At 27.5% G+C, this 16,222-nt stretch overlaps 1 protein-coding gene across 4 annotated transcripts; it reads left to right on the plus strand.

The window, feature by feature from the left end:
* Nucleotides 1-1,461: 1,461 nt before the first annotated feature.
* LOC135930446 (Na(+)/citrate cotransporter-like) lies at nt 1,462-16,222 on the plus strand. Of its 4 annotated transcripts, none has more exons than XR_010572770.1 (14): nt 1,462-1,669; nt 3,495-3,644; nt 4,163-4,278; nt 6,010-6,200; nt 7,986-8,055; nt 8,150-8,281; nt 9,973-10,092; nt 10,311-10,400; nt 11,942-12,046; nt 12,110-12,207; nt 12,442-12,554; nt 12,677-12,838; nt 12,962-13,064; nt 13,431-13,568. XR_010572770.1 is itself a non-coding variant. In XM_065467242.1 (14 exons), exons 1-14 carry the CDS (start codon nt 1,517-1,519, stop codon nt 13,980-13,982), a joined length of 1,734 nt encoding a protein of 577 aa, XP_065323314.1. In that variant the 5' UTR covers nt 1,463-1,516; the 3' UTR covers nt 13,983-14,079. The 4 variants fall into 4 exon arrangements, 3 of the variants coding, with proteins under 3 accessions (XP_065323314.1, XP_065323315.1, XP_065323313.1); XM_065467242.1 differs by lacking the exon at nt 12,962-13,064 and adding an exon at nt 13,887-14,079 and having other exon boundaries at nt 1,463-1,669; XM_065467243.1 differs by lacking the exon at nt 12,962-13,064 and adding an exon at nt 13,737-13,871 and having other exon boundaries at nt 1,463-1,669.

Consider the following 16,222-nt stretch of genomic DNA (forward strand, 5'->3'; position numbering starts at 1 on the left):
CTACTGTCGAGTCTGTAAAAATGACTGGGTGTTGGTTGTATCGGTTTAGGGCTAGGATAGCCCTTCCCATGTGGGTAATTGCATGCGTTGGGACGTTGAAGAGCAAGGTAGCTTCGTGGAATGATATGGATAAGTTGTCATAACCCCCAAAAAATACTTCTATGTGTGAACCCGAGGCGTCCGTGTATTCGGGATTGGTAGCCTGATAATGGATTCTGAGGGGGGTTTTTAAAGCTTCGATTACCTTGCTCGCTTTTACAAATGCTAAATAGGTCTCTAATCGGGGCCAGCTGTCCTTGATTCATTGATACGTAATAAGGAGGGAATAATCTGGACATCCCGGTGATGGTGTAGGCATAATGGTTTACCACTCCTATAACTTTCGTGCAGTGAGTTTTTGAGAAACATCTAAAGTATGATTAATCAATGTGGTCATATTTGTGTGTGGCTTTATATATCAAAATTATTCAAATATTTTTCTGTCTCCGAACATTCTGAATAAATAAAAATAGAAATAGAAATTAAAAAATAAATAATAACAATGATTTTCCTGCCTTTAAACCGATAAATTTATAGCCAACATTTGGTTTTCTAGTAAAATATTATTTTAATTTTGCATCAATATTTATTTATATATATATAAGCAATATTTACATACATTCTGCTAATCATTGTTTGCATTATTGTCATTGCCCTAAATTTTTCCATTCCTTTACACTCGACTTTTTCAATGTTATAATAATAATATACTAATAAAGCGACGAATGAAAGCCATAAAGGCCAAGGAATTTAGCTGAGATTCTACCCTCACAAATTTAAAAGGTAGGGTTAATAGAATTTAGCCGAAAGGTTCAGCATAATTTTGTTATCTGCCTGACTCACATACATCAATATCTATTGGCATGGACCTTTTAAATATTTAACACCAGTTAATTGATTGCATTTATAATACAAATTTTAACTTTATAAATTCGATTTCAAATTAAATATTAAAAAAATATAATTATGAAATTGTATATTAATTTTTGTGTTTATAGTTATATCTCTTATATTTTTAAAAGTAGCGCGCGTCACTATCACTAGCTATTTGGCAAAAAGTAAAACGCTGCTAGGTATAGATGTCAAAATAGGTAGCATGTCACAGAAGTGCGTGTCTCAAATAGATTATCTTTTCATGGCCAAACAAAAATCATATTAATCTTTTTTCAGAAAAATAAAATAAAAATTTTTAAACATATATTTGGCATATATATGATATATACTCATTTTTTCCCTACATAATATAAAAATTATTTTATATTAATATCTTTACAAGAAGTTGGAGAAAGCTTAGCATTTCCTTAATTTTTTTTTAAATAAATTTTTAACAAACTATAATAATATTATTAATTAAATAAATTCATTAAATAAATTTGCTTAATTTTTTTTTCTTCTACTCTTAAAAAAAGAAATAATTCAGATTTCTATATTAACTAAAATATTTTAACAAGTTATAAAATAAAATATATTACTTATCATGATCCAGCAAAGAATTGAATCCAAAAGTGAATATTCCATCATTCATTTACTGAAAAATGCCCTGAAACGCTTAACGAAGATTAAAAATTTCTACATCTCTATTCTTATACCCTTAATATTCTCACCCTTAATTATATTTTACAAAACTAAGGTATACCTTCTTTTTTTTCTTTTTTTTAAAGAATAGCCTTCACATTTAATTTTGCAAGTTTGTTTTTTATAACATTATTTTTAAAAAACTTTGAAAGTATATAACCTCGTTTTGTAATTTAAATTCGGCGTGGACATAAATTTGGGTTGCTTTAAATCAAATATTCTCTATAATCCTATTCCTATATATGTAGTGAATTTCTATTTCTATATATATTTTTTTCCATGCAATTCTTTATTCATTTAAATATATCTAACATGTTGTTAAGGTAAGCCGAAAATAATTATGAAAAAAAACCAAGAAAAACAAAATATCCCATAAATAATTCCCCGTAAAAAAATTCCACCGGGAAAAATATCCCTGACAATTTCTCGGAAAAAAAAATTCCACAGAAATAAATTCTCCATTATTTTAGTACTGTAAAATGATGTCGATGAAAGTAACACTAACATCGTTACTAACGGAGTTACATATTTGAGAAAAAGGAACGCCATTTGTTACTTGTTTCAAAATGTAACTTGAAACGCGTTTTCTTTTTTTTGAGTAACTGTAACTCAAAAAGTAACTCGTTTCTTTTAAATTTAATCATTATAAAAAAAATTTTTATTATTAAAATTATTTATTTTTTTTAAATTTTATTAAATAATTTAAACCGAGATTTTTAATACAGATCAGCCACCAAAGTTTTTCATTTTTATTTTATTTATGATATGTTTTTATTGTTGAATTCTTAATCAATCAAGTATGAGAATAATATGTCAATAGTAGAACTTATTCATCAGAAGAAGATGATTTAATTGCCCTGGCTCCAGTATGAAACATTACAAGTATAAAAGAAAAATCAGATTTGGTTCCTTTAACTAACAACACATATAGAAGGAGGGGACTGGAGTAATAAATATGAAATTTTAAAAAAATTTAAGAATTATGAAGAACACCCGGAGAATATATTATCCTTTCGCGTTTATCGTAGCGCTTCTTTATTTGTAATTTTTTTTTAAATATATAAAAATGTTAATTCTGAGTCAATAAATAAAAAATAATTTGTCAAATATGTTAAATTTATTAGGTTCATATACATACATTATATATATATATCAGTCGGAAGTATTTGTCACTTAATTAATAAATATTTAAAATAAAAATATTCATATAAGGTTACACTATTTTTATTGCAAAACGTGATAAACTTAATCAGCCGTATAACAATTGATTTATAATGGTTTCGAAATTTGGATAAAGCCTTTATATCGAATTTATTCCATAATTTGCATAATTAATATTTTTGAGTAAATTTATTTCTCAGCATATTTCTTTTTCTATACAAATTCTTAAATACACTGTTTTATCACTATTTTTTTCAACTCAATATAGTGTTGATTTAAGTCGATTTTTAAAAATAGCCTGATTAAGATTATTAACCAAAATAGTATTATGTAAGCCTGGAGATTTTGATCATAGATGTCAGAAAGGTTTGGATTTCTATTTGCCGAATCTCGAGGATTACATCATATTATGCCGGCTAATCCACTAACTTAATAAAATTTATTCATCTTTTATCAAGAAAGTATTATTTTTTACACTATTTGGAAGGCAAAGATTAAATTTTTGAATCGAATATTTTTATTATTATTTATATACGAATATTGATGCTAAATTATTTGATTCGTACGAATATGAATTTTGAATCGAATATCCAATTATTTGATTTGTATTTGTAGGTGTGGTATAGGAAAGTATTATGTCTTATATTGCAATATAGTTCCAGATTAATTGTTTAAGAATTTGATTTTAAAAAAAAAATTAAACACTTTTTTTGAACCAGGAAATAAAATCTGTCTTTGTCTGTCTGGTTACCTTATCATTCCTAATAACCGGAGCTCTTCCGATAGCCCTTTCATCTCTAATCCCAGCTTTGTTATTTCCCATGTTAGGTGTATTGACGGTTAAAGATGTATCATCGATGTACTTTAAGGTAACAATTATCACAATAAATCATTATTTGAAAAAAATATCTTCTATTTTCATTTGATCTTAGTCCACTAACCAATCTTTGAAATTATAAATTATTTCTTAATTGTTAATTTTCAATACTGACTTTTGTTATGTATTATAAAGAAAAAATTATAAGAATAAATAGGGGAGGGCGGATATAACCCTAGCCGAGCTAAAAATTAAATTTTAAGAAACTTAGAATTATACCTCGTAATATTCATATGAAAAATTAGAATGATTTTAATATTCATTCACTTTTCATATTTTCGATTTCGTTTAAAAACACCAATTATAATATGCAACTAAAATTAATTAAAATTATAGAAACCACTAAGCCTGACTCGAAAATAGTTGAAAATCCTAGCCGGGCTTGATAATTTGTCCTGAAGGACATAAATTGATCGGCTTTTAAAAAGTTTTAATATTAATTTATTGAATTAAAATTTAACTTTTATCAAAGTAAATCTGCGAATAATAACATTTCTTTTCTATCACCAGGATCCTATTCTATTATTCTTCGCATCTGTCATATTAGCGAAAGGTATCGAATCGGCCAACTTGCATAAAAGAATAGCCCTGAATTTGTTAATGCGTTCAGGCTCTAAACCTATCTGGTATAAAATAAAATTTAAACAACAACCTATATCATCAGGTGCGTACGCACCGGGGAAGGTCAGAAGAAAAATAACCCCCCCCCCTTTCCTCAAACCTAAAAATTTATACCCCGGTTAAAATATTATTTAAAACTACTGTTGTTTGCTTATTATACGATATATTTAATTTATAAACTTTCCTATCTCATATCTATGCATTTCAATCTACAATTATTTGTCCCATTCGCTACAATCATAATACGCTACTAATTTATTCAAAGAATTAATATCTATTTCAATTTCTTGGCATTATATTTGTCTACCATTTTAAAATTTCCCACCAAATAAATTTTTTTTTCACTTAGTTAGATAAATTATTTTTAAAAAATTTAAATTTCAGGTTTACAATTTATTTAAAGAATGGATATAGGGACCTTATATTTTACCATTATTGATGAAAATTATAAAACCAGTCATTCTTGACAAGGGTATGATGGAGCAGCCTATTCAATGAATGGATAATTCAATGGACTTCAGGGCTTTACAAAATAAATTTCCAACGGTTACATATGTGCAGTGTGCTGCTTAACGAACTTGGCAATTTCTCTTATTCATGTTCTCTACCATTGATATCAAATTGCTTAGATATAATTTTATTTATTTTGATTACATTAGGTAAAAAATTTAGTATCTATAAGATGTTTAGATTTCACAAGAGACAAAATGTATCAAGCAGAATAATATCCAAAACTCCTTGCCGAATACAAACTATGGCATAAAAAGTTAACCATGATGATGATAATGTTTCAAAAAATGTTATAGATGCTTTGCATAATTTAACACATTTTAGACCATTTTCCCAATGTATCAATATTATTATATATTTTGGAAACTTCACCCATTTATTACTTCTACCAATAAAAGAATATATTTTTTCTTTGAGAAGGTTTAAAACATACCAGAGTAGTACTACCTCTTAGATTAAATGGGTTAACCCTTTTTGATACACTTAGAGAGTTCACAAAGTGCTGATGAAATCATTGAAAAATTAGCTCAATCCTTAAAAAAATTGGATTTTACTTTATAAATTTATAATATGCTTATTTAATTACATGATTCTCCATTTTTTTAAAACACTTTAATGATCATACTTTGTAAGTTTATATACATGCAATAATTCTTAAGAATATTTTGGTGCATTAAACTCAATGACATATATATATGTCATTGATTAAACTATATTTCCTACATTTAGATTTTTCAAAATTATAGTTTAAATTTATATATCAAATTTTAAATGCTTAAAAGAATTTTTTTCTTCACAAAGTTCTTTTTTCGAGACTTATTCATATTTGATTTCACTAGTCCCGAATAAATTTTTTAAACTTAATATATTTTTTTTATAACTCCTAGAAAAAAATTTTTAATTATCCCCTCCGCCTTTCCCCATAGAAAATTCCTGCGAACGCGCCTGCGTATCAAAATCAATATAACTAAGCTATCATTGGTAAGAATTAGGGAAATAGTACAGTTAGATAATGGCTAAAAATGGGTTAATATTTACAGGCGCTTGCCGAATAAAATTTACTAAGAATTTAGGTGCAAGTTAATTTACTAAGAGTACTACAAAAATTAATCATATAATATAACTAAGTTTAATTTGTAATAACTCAAAAGAATGGCTAATTTTGTCAAAATTTTAATATCGCTCCTGATACATTCTTTAAATTTATATTCATTTTCGATTTAAAGGATGGCCTCGGGATTCATAATGTCCACATTTTTCGTATCTATTTGGATAAACAATGCCTCCACCGCAATTTTAATGGCGCCAGTAGCCATTGGGGTAATGGAGGAATATCATAAATTCAAAAAAGTTTCGGTCATAACTAAAGTCACTACGATTTCTTCAAAACACGGATTTCAAAAGGAAATAGAAAACGGTTTTGATTTATCCATTAAATTAATCATATACTACTAAATTTGATCACTGAATTGAATTATCATTGCTTGGGCGTGGGGAAGAAGGGTTTATTTTCTAAGATGCAATGATTTTTATAGTGATTTAATTTTATATTTACCGAAATCTAATAATATATTCCTACTTTTGCGTACCATGTAAACAAGTTTATATAATATACACTAGTGATCTGCATTGGGCCTAATTTTTCAAGCCCGGCCCGAAATTTTTTTAAAATAGTTTTGCCGGCCCGGCCCGAACCGAAATTTATTATAAAAAAATTTACTGGCCCGGCCAGGCCCGAATTTATTTAAATATAGAAATTAATTTTTATAATTACTTAAAATACATATGTTATATAGCGTTTCGTTTCGATAAATTAAATCAAAATTTTTTATTTTACATAAAAAACTCAATATAAAAGTGATAAATTTAGATTATATCTAATAAAATTTTCACCAAAATTTTTTCAAAAATATTAGGCCCGGCCCGAACCCGATTATTTTAAATAGAATTAGGCGGGCTGGACTCGGGCCGGGCCTAACTTTGCAGATCTCTAATATACACACATCAAAAACCCTTAAAAAATTTGATGATAAAATATTTTAAGATTTATAAAGCAATATTTTGTAATAAAATTATTATTATTGTACACACAATATAATAATAATATTGATATATGCGTACAGGCATGTAGCCATGAATTTACTTAGCGGTAAAGGGTGGGGGGGGGGGGCTGTTTTTTAATATTTTTTTATAAAATTTATTTTGGAGTTATTATTGAACATCTAGAATTGGTAAATTTATAAAAGTCTAAATATCAGCAATCATTAATACCTTAATTGTACCCAATTTTTTAAAATCTGATTAATTATTATTTTAATCAAGAAAATATTACCTACAAGCCTCAAGATTTTAAAAAAATTTGGCCAAAGAGTTTGGTTTCGAAGATAAGATAATGCTTTTTTTAAAACGGCTAAATAAGTTTTAGCAACACTGGGAATGGGATAAAGGTGCCCAAGAAAGAGAACTTAGATAGTATGGACATGTGCTAAAGACTGACTCAGCTAAAATTGGCAATTTCTAAATCTTGAAGTTGAGGGTCAATGTAAAGGCAACCAACTAGCTTGGATTCCTTAAATACTCAAGTACATGTTGAATAGGAAAATTGTCGTTGATATTGCCCAAAGCGGAGTCATGTGCAGGAATGGGATGCGTTTTAAAGACCCCAACTAGTTTTGGGTTAACATGATGATAATGAGAAGAAGATAATTCTACTACTCTGATTTAAAATATGTGCAGTTATATTAATTCTCTGGATTTTTGGCTTCGGAGGGGTGAAATATTGTTTCCCTTCCGCTGGCTACCTGTCTGTATGCGTCAATCAGGTTCTATAAATGTAAATATTACATTGGGACTAGCCTTTCATAATTTTTAATAAATCTAATACCTTTAATGAATAAATAAACATCATTATTTGTACAATAAAACTATAAGTATAATTTATAATGTTAGTTAATATATGATTAATTTCTAAAATTGACCTGTTGTCTTATAATTAACAAACCAATTAATATCTAATATTTTGTTTCTAAGATATAAATAATAATTATATAATTGTTTTACCGTTTGATCACTTTACTATAGAAAGGACAATCTAAGCATCGTATTGCATAAATAGAGGCCTTAGCACTTTTTTGAGTAATTAGTTCCTTATCTCTTATTATTTTAACTTGTTTTAATTGTAAACTTGTATTTGATATGATAGGACAAGAGGTAGTTATTATCAATGGTTTCAAAGAAAATGAAGATTTAAATGATCCTCCCATCTTGTCAAAGTAAAAAAAAAATGAAAAGAAGAAAAGAATTCTTAACCATAAAAAAAATTTAACTCAGGTGTAAGATATTTTTTTATAATGTTAATTTTTATAGGCACGATGAAGACCAATTGCGAAACCTTCACAAATGCATATTTATAGGAATCACTTATGCTGTTAATATAGGTGGAACGGTATCCCTCATTGGTTCCCCTACTAATTTGATAATGAACGGAAGCTTAAATCTGTAAATATCATACGTATATATGTATAAAATATATAATGGTAAGGCCATTCTCACGCGTTTATCTCATTTGATAAATCTGAGCGTTTGGTAGTTATTAGTGTTGTAACTCAATTCGGGTCTATTTTTAAGCGGCCCGATTAAGTTCATAACCTAAATAATATTATGTAACCCTGGAGATTTTGTTCATAGATGGAGGAAGAAAGGTTTAGACATCTATCAGCCAAATCGGGAGGCTTACATAATATGACTGGTAATTATTTTATATAAAATTCTAATTATATAGGAAAATAAGTTATATCTTATAAATATATATATATATACCTATTAAATAAGGAAATTATTCAGAATTATTGCAAAAAAATTTTTTTTTAACTTATACAAACGCTTAAAATATATAAATTCGTGGGAAGACTATTTTTGCAACGTGTTTATTTTTGCTTAATATCTTCTAACATTATGCACTCTAACGCCCAAACGCTCTTATAGCCTTATCCTGCATTCACAGTTAGCGCAATTAGCGGAAGTGTACGAAATTGAATGCAAGATTATATTATATTTTGTACAATTCGCCTCGAATTCGCGCTAATTTGTACGCGTGTTTTACCAAGCTTTTTTCTAATATAAAAATTTAATTTTAAACATTTAAAGTGACATTTAAAATATATCAGTTGTTATAAAATGTGGTGGGTGGGGGTGATCCTATTTTTTAAAAACAAAAAATCTCATTTTGTAATGCTTTCTTCATTTTTTACAATAGAATTTATAAATAAGCAGTTTAGAATATGAATTTGGTTTCAAATCTAACAATTTGATATGTAATAAAAAACTACCCAATTTGAAATGATAAACTTAATTTAAGTAGGAGAGACCGGGGGTAATATTATCCACATATACATCTTTATGTTAGAAATTAATATTTTAAGAAAAAAATAGTTTAGTTTCTTATAAAATAAAAAATAAAAATTAAGTAATTAATAAAAAAAACACCCGGAGTACCTTTTACCCTTTCCCCAGTGCATGTTATAGCATCTCTTTATTTTTTGTATTTATCAAAAAAAATTTATATAAAAATTGTTAATGTAAAGTAAATCAATGACATTGTAAAATATGTTTAATGGACCACAGTTCATCCAGTATTTAAAAATTTTCATGAGAATATTTTTTTAACATTTTTAGAACTATTTAAGTATCTTATAAAAATAAATTTATAGTTTAATTTTCAAATTTCATTTAAAAATTATTTGATAGGAAAATACCTGCCCCTGGGTAACTGTATTTAGGCTCCTATTAAATCGCTCAAAAATTAAAACTGAAATTCTAGGAAAAAAGATTCCCAAATCCTCAAAATAAATATAGCTCAGGAAAAAAAATTACTAATTGCTCATATTTTTTTCTTAATACTCAGATAAAAACTTAAAGTGTCCAGAAAAAAATAAATACTATTTGATCAGGTATAAATCTAAAACGCTCAGATTAGAAAAATAAAATGCTCAAAAAAATGTATGAAAATTTCAGAAAATCGACTTCAATTTCAAGAAAAATATTTGTGAAATTCAGTAAAAAAAAATTGAGAGGGCAAGTTCATTCCTTCGTAATGACAGTCTACAACGTTTATAATAATAATTTTGCAAATTAATTCAAGCTGTGTATGATTTTTCACAATAATAAACCTTCTATTTTTTAACTTTTAGTTATTTTTCATCTAAAGCTGAAATCAGTTTCATGACTTGGATTCTATATGTCTTTCCGGGTGCAGTTATCGTCATAATTTTAACGTGGATGCAATTATGCTTTTACTTCTTTGGAATTAGGTAAAAAAAAATTTAATGACACGGAGATATTTTAATTTATAAAAACCACAAAAGCATTTACTCATGTTTTTAATCACATCTCACATTGAATATTTCTATAAAATAAACTTGTCTACCTATCCACCCATTTTTTTAACCCTATTTGGTAACACATTCTAAATAATCTATAATAATAAGAATAACGCTTTTATATAATATAATTGTATTTGGTAATATAGGGAAACTTTTAGTCAAATGGGAAGCAAAAATTACAAGGAAGATCCGAGATTGTTTATAAAAGAACAACTAAACAAATTAGGAAAAATGAAGTATATTATAAATTTATAATTAGATTAGTGGTATCAGATGTTAAAAAAATAACTATTCTTCTTGAATTGAACCATATAAAAAATATTTTTTTTGAAACAATATATGTAATCATATTTAAACGGCTCGATTTGAGCTAAAAAATGTCTGAATCAATACTTTAGACAGAAAAATATTGCCTAAACCTCGAGATTTCTCTAATAGTTGTTCAAACCAATGGGCCATCTATGACCAAAATCTTCATAACAACACTAAATATTGAACTATATTTCTAATAATAATATAAAATTTTAAATATGATAAAGCTATGTAAATCATAGATCCAGGATTTCCTTATGGGAAGATTTATGAGGGGCTTCGCCCCTTCCCCAAACCCCCCTATAGATGGAATTATGGCGGGTTATGGGTTTCATCTGTTAAACTTTTATTTATTAGTGAATTAATATGAAGTGTAAATAATGTAATTATTTTTTTTAGATTTGCTATAAGAGGATCTTGCCTTAGCTTATAAAATTCTCATATAATATAGCAGTGTGTGCAAAATATTGATTTTAAAATAATTTAAAAAACAAGCTTTTTATAACAATTTATCATATAATATAAAATTAATAAATACAATATTATATAAAAAATTTATTAAATATTTCATTTAATTTTCGTTGAGAATTTTTTAAGTCAGCGAGAATTTATATTTGAATTATAGAAATATGATTTTTCGTTAAAAGATCTAACCCATTTAACCAAGATAAATTAAATTATATAAATCTAGATGGCATAAATAAGACTAAGTAATGTTGTTAAACGTACTTAGATCGATATTTGAAAATGTCAACACGACAAATTAAAATGAAATATAGAAAGTGTAAAATTACGATAAATAAATAAAATAAATATAATTTATTATTTATAAAGAGGAAATAAGGGGAGAGATCATAAGAAAAAAGAATCAAGAGGGAAATGAGTTAAGACGATGAAAATTTGAATTGATGACCAAGATTACAAGTTTTTGACAAAGATACAACCCTACTTTTACTCTGACCAAAATTGGTACCTAGTTTTTTTATTAGATCTTGAGCTTGATAAGAGAAGCGAATGATGACCGAAACAAAGTGTTGTTAGTCTTATGTTCATGTATATTGTCACATTTTAATTCTTCTATAGCTACTAAATCTTTGTTCAAATAGATCCAATGGATCGATGCAAGTAAAATCCCAAGACAGGAATGTGTAATTTTTCATCTTTCCAAGGTAATCTATTGATTTCATCGAGTCTTCTATTTTCAGGAAATAATCCGGTGGGTTCCGTTGTGGAAGGAAAAGCATGTTTTATAAGCCAGTTGCATTGGAAAAACTTTATCGAAAAAGAATAAATAAGTGTTTAGAAAATTACAACATGTCCAAAATATAATTCTAAATATTTTAAAAATTACTATTATGAAAGTTTCAAAACTTTTATAAATTTTTTAAAATAGATTTTGGACACAACCTAAAATACATACATAATCATTTTTATATTCACATTCATTTTGTTTATACATTTAAAGACAAAATGAAATCACAATTCTATGCTTATTTGTCACGCTAGTCGTTTTGTGGATTTTCAAAAATCCTAATTTTGTTCCTGGGTGGCAAGTATACTTTGAAAAAAGGTTTTTTCTTATTTTCCAATAAAATAAAAAAAAATCTTTCAAATACTATAAAAATGTTTAAAGCTATATCTCTGACGCGACACCCGCGCTATTGATTGCTTTTCTACTCTTCATATTACCAACGGATATTAGGTCCGTGCTTCTTATCAAAGATGACAATGGTAAAATAATATAATACTACTTTAATATTTTATTTTATAAATAGTTTTATTCGAGTTTATGAGAGACAAGTTAAATTAGAGAACTTTTGTTAAAGATTTTTTAAAGTCAGAAAAATATTATTAAAATATGAATAGCTGAATTAAAATAATAAATTAAGGCGTTATATATTAGTACAATGAAAAAAGATGTATTAAAATCTAAAAAAATGTAACACATTTATTATAATCCCCAAGGAGACATCCCTGATTACCTGCCTTTGTTAATATGGAGAGACATTTATCGTGACTTGATGTGGGATATCAATTTGTTTATAGGGGGTGGATTGGCTCTGGTTGCCGGATTTGAGGTTCTTTTATTTTAACATTTTATATACATAATTTTAAATTAAATTAATAGGCTAAATTTAGTCTGAATCTCGATAAAATTTACAGCAATTAATAGCAACAAATAATTTTGTTGTTTTGTTAGAGTTCTGGGCTTTCAAAATTGTTCGTGAATTATTTTGGCCTATTTCGCAATTTACCGAAGCAACTTATCGTTCTCATATTTTATGCTTTAACCTGCTTAATGACTGAATTGCTCAGCAATATCGCCACAGCTAGTATAATGATGCAAATAATCTCGGATATAGTAAATATAACACAAACGTTCAAATAATTTGGATATAATGTGGTTTTTTCAATAGATTACTAATAATGATATGTTTTATTTATGACTAGCTTATAAGATAAATACATATGTTATATATATAAGGCCCGAGGGTATCCGTATGTCGGAGAGCATAAGTGTTAACTATGTGATTTGAAGTAATCAAATGGCTTTTTTTGCCGTTTACATCGTTGCTAGACTTTGCAAGGTTTAAGTGAAATCTTAAAAAAAATTATCATTTATAAATGTTAATATAAAAATTGCAAATGATTAATTTCTTTATTGACAATCTAATTTTTAATATTTTTATAAATGCATATGTAAGTAAATGATCTTAAGTGATCTTTAAGTGAATTATATTGATTTACTATGCATCACACGTAATTAGTAGTTTATGTAACTGACTCTGTGTTGTTTATCATATTTAAGCAAATAGTGAACTAATTATTTACTTATTAAAGGAAATATATAGTTCGAACTAGTAGGTTTTCTAAATTTAATGAAATTTAAAGAAATTACATTTATTAACACTATCATTATAATTACATATTTTATTTTTCATGTGGATGTATAGGCGTTAAGTAACAAAGTAAACCCCTTGTATTTTATGTTCCCCGTTATCTTGGCCGCCTCTTACTGCTTCATACTACCCATTGGAACTGCACCTAATGCGATTCTCTATTCGGCTGGAAAATTAAATTTTTTTGACATGGTATGGTATATAATTTAGATTCATTTCAAATCTTTTATTAACCAAATTGCACATAAAATTAAAATAATATACTGCGAAATATAGTTTAAAATATTTGTTTATCAACAAATAATATTAATCTACAATCATTTAAACACACCATCTATTTCTTGACTTTTAACTGCTCAGATTGCCACAAATTCATAAAGACTAATCGATTATCTATTACTTCCCTCCACTGTCAAACTCTCCTGACGATTTTAATTTAATAACAAATCGCTATCGCTCTTCATAGCAATATTACTTAGACAAAGCACTTTTGTTTAAATATTTTTAAAGAGACCGGCACCATCAACTATTTCTCGCATTCTTAAAGGTGCACTCTTGTTAGCATCGAAAATCAACTCTCAGGAGGAAAAATTATCTTCTCTTTGATCACAGGGCTTTTAAAACTCCTGATCTTAATATCAAACTTGCTTTACACAACAAGTAAAAGATTCTATTATTAACTTGCTTGATAAATTAATGGTCGATATAAATCAACATTTCCATATTAAGACAGAAATCTTTAAACCCTGTAAATGGTAAAATATTAGTAAGAAAATTAATAATTTAAATATAAAAAATTTAGCTTTTTCAACCCTAACTGTTGCTCCATTTGACAAAACCACATTACAAAAACTCCTTGAAAAACAAACATGTTAGTTCCACAATACCCTTTGAAGTATCATAGGTAATCCTTTCATTCCAAAAGATTCTTGCCCATGGTTTTGAAGGTATACGACTTATATTTTTGCAATAACTTATTTGCACGATTCCCTAACTTTACTATGCAATAAAACATCTGATAATATTCGGCCAATTATTCTCCCAATTTTATCTGGTTCATTTATTGCCTTCATTGAATCAATGAAGACATAAGATCAATCGCATAGGTACAGTCTTACGATGACTTACCGCCAAAATAATTTTAACTCTGCATGTAGGTGTTGTCTGTAGTCTTCCTGCACGCACCCATCTAGGTGTTGGTATTAAAAGTGGTTAAGGTGTAGCAATTCATGCCGTTCGAACTTATTTCTAAAATAATAATTTGAATGCACATTTAATTAAAAATTTAACGAAACTCTCAACAGAAAACACTTTCTCACGGAGTTCATCAGGTAACTAATTACAAAAATTCTTCCCTTCTTCAATATGAGGACCAAATTATCTCATGTGCAGAAGACATTAAACAAGGGGACCCTCTAGGTTAACTTTTATATTGTTAAGGTCTTATTGTAATAGGAAAAATTAAAAGCATCTACAAGCTCTATCCCCATACTTGGTACATCGATAACGGTATAATAAGTAGTTCACCTGTAGAGATCGCTAAGGCTTGCTACATAATTTGGTTCTCTAATAGTCTTAGGTTAAACACAAACAAAACCGAATTCCTCCCTTTCAATCGGACGTTGAAAATAATTATAGTTTTATGAATATTATACAAGTCTATCGGTGTTGCAGGAGCAATCCAGTAATTTTTAAAAAAAATCTTAACTAGCCTCAAAAACTTTGAGAAACTATTATATTCCCCTATTGATCACACGGCGTATTTCCTAATTAAAAACTTTTTCCCTAAAATTATTTATGGCGTGAGATCCACTGCTATTTTCAATTTCCCGAAGATCTCAATATTTACGAATTAAGAATAACAGAAATAATGGAAAAAATTAACAATCTTGGTTTTAATGACTTCTCATGGCTTCAAACTCCTTTACCCACTCCCAATGGAGGAATTGGAATTCGGTCTCCAATGGCTTTATCGATTTGCGGATTCATCTTTTCTAGGTTTTCGTGAACAGCTATCTTTGCCTCTTATTCGTTTGTAAGAAACTATTTACTAGATGTGGCTATCTTCTTGTAGCGTAACTGAAATGAACCTGTCACTACTCATCCTATTTCCAAGCAGAAAGATTGGAATGCCCTCCTGATTACAGGGACCGTTTTATCTTTGCAATAACTTGCATTTCATTGACCATTACTCTTTTGTGCTTTGAAATCGTTTCAGATCATCAATATTTAGAAGCAGTTTCTTCTAAAAACCTAGGCTTTGAGCTAAATGACCATTCAGTTTTACGTTTGCTATTTAATTAAATATCAACTACATATTATCTTTAAATTTGTCAAAATTATTGCATTTTGTGGGAAAAAAACTTACATACGTTATTAAAAAATTCTTAGATTTAAAAAAATAAAACATTCAATGTTTATATTATATGTTATTAATAACTTGAAATGATTTTAATGAAACACATTAATCCTTAAAGTTTTTAATGGTATAGTTATACTAACAATATAGGGAAATAAAAATTGTGTAAGGTTGGCGATATATAATATTTCAAATAATAACACAACCTAGTATTTTGTTAGAAATTACTAATATTACCTTTTATATATTTCCATTTATTTTACATATTTACAAAAATATTGTAACCATTTAGGTAAAACCGGGAATAATGGTGCACTTGATATGTATGGTTGTGACCTATTTGTCCATCAATAGTTACGGTATACTCATTTTTAAAGTAAATAAATTCCCAGATTGGGCGGTCATTCTAAATAACACAAAATCGTCAAATATCAATTGATATTTTTAAAAGTTTCAAAATAATTTGGGTTTATAGACTTTTGTATTG

The sequence above is a fragment of the Gordionus sp. m RMFG-2023 genome, chromosome 5 (genome assembly GCF_954871325.1).
Source record: "Gordionus sp. m RMFG-2023 chromosome 5, tfGorSpeb1-WG-v2, whole genome shotgun sequence".
Lineage (NCBI taxonomy): Eukaryota > Metazoa > Nematomorpha > Gordioida > Chordodea > Parachordodidae > Gordionus > Gordionus sp. m RMFG-2023.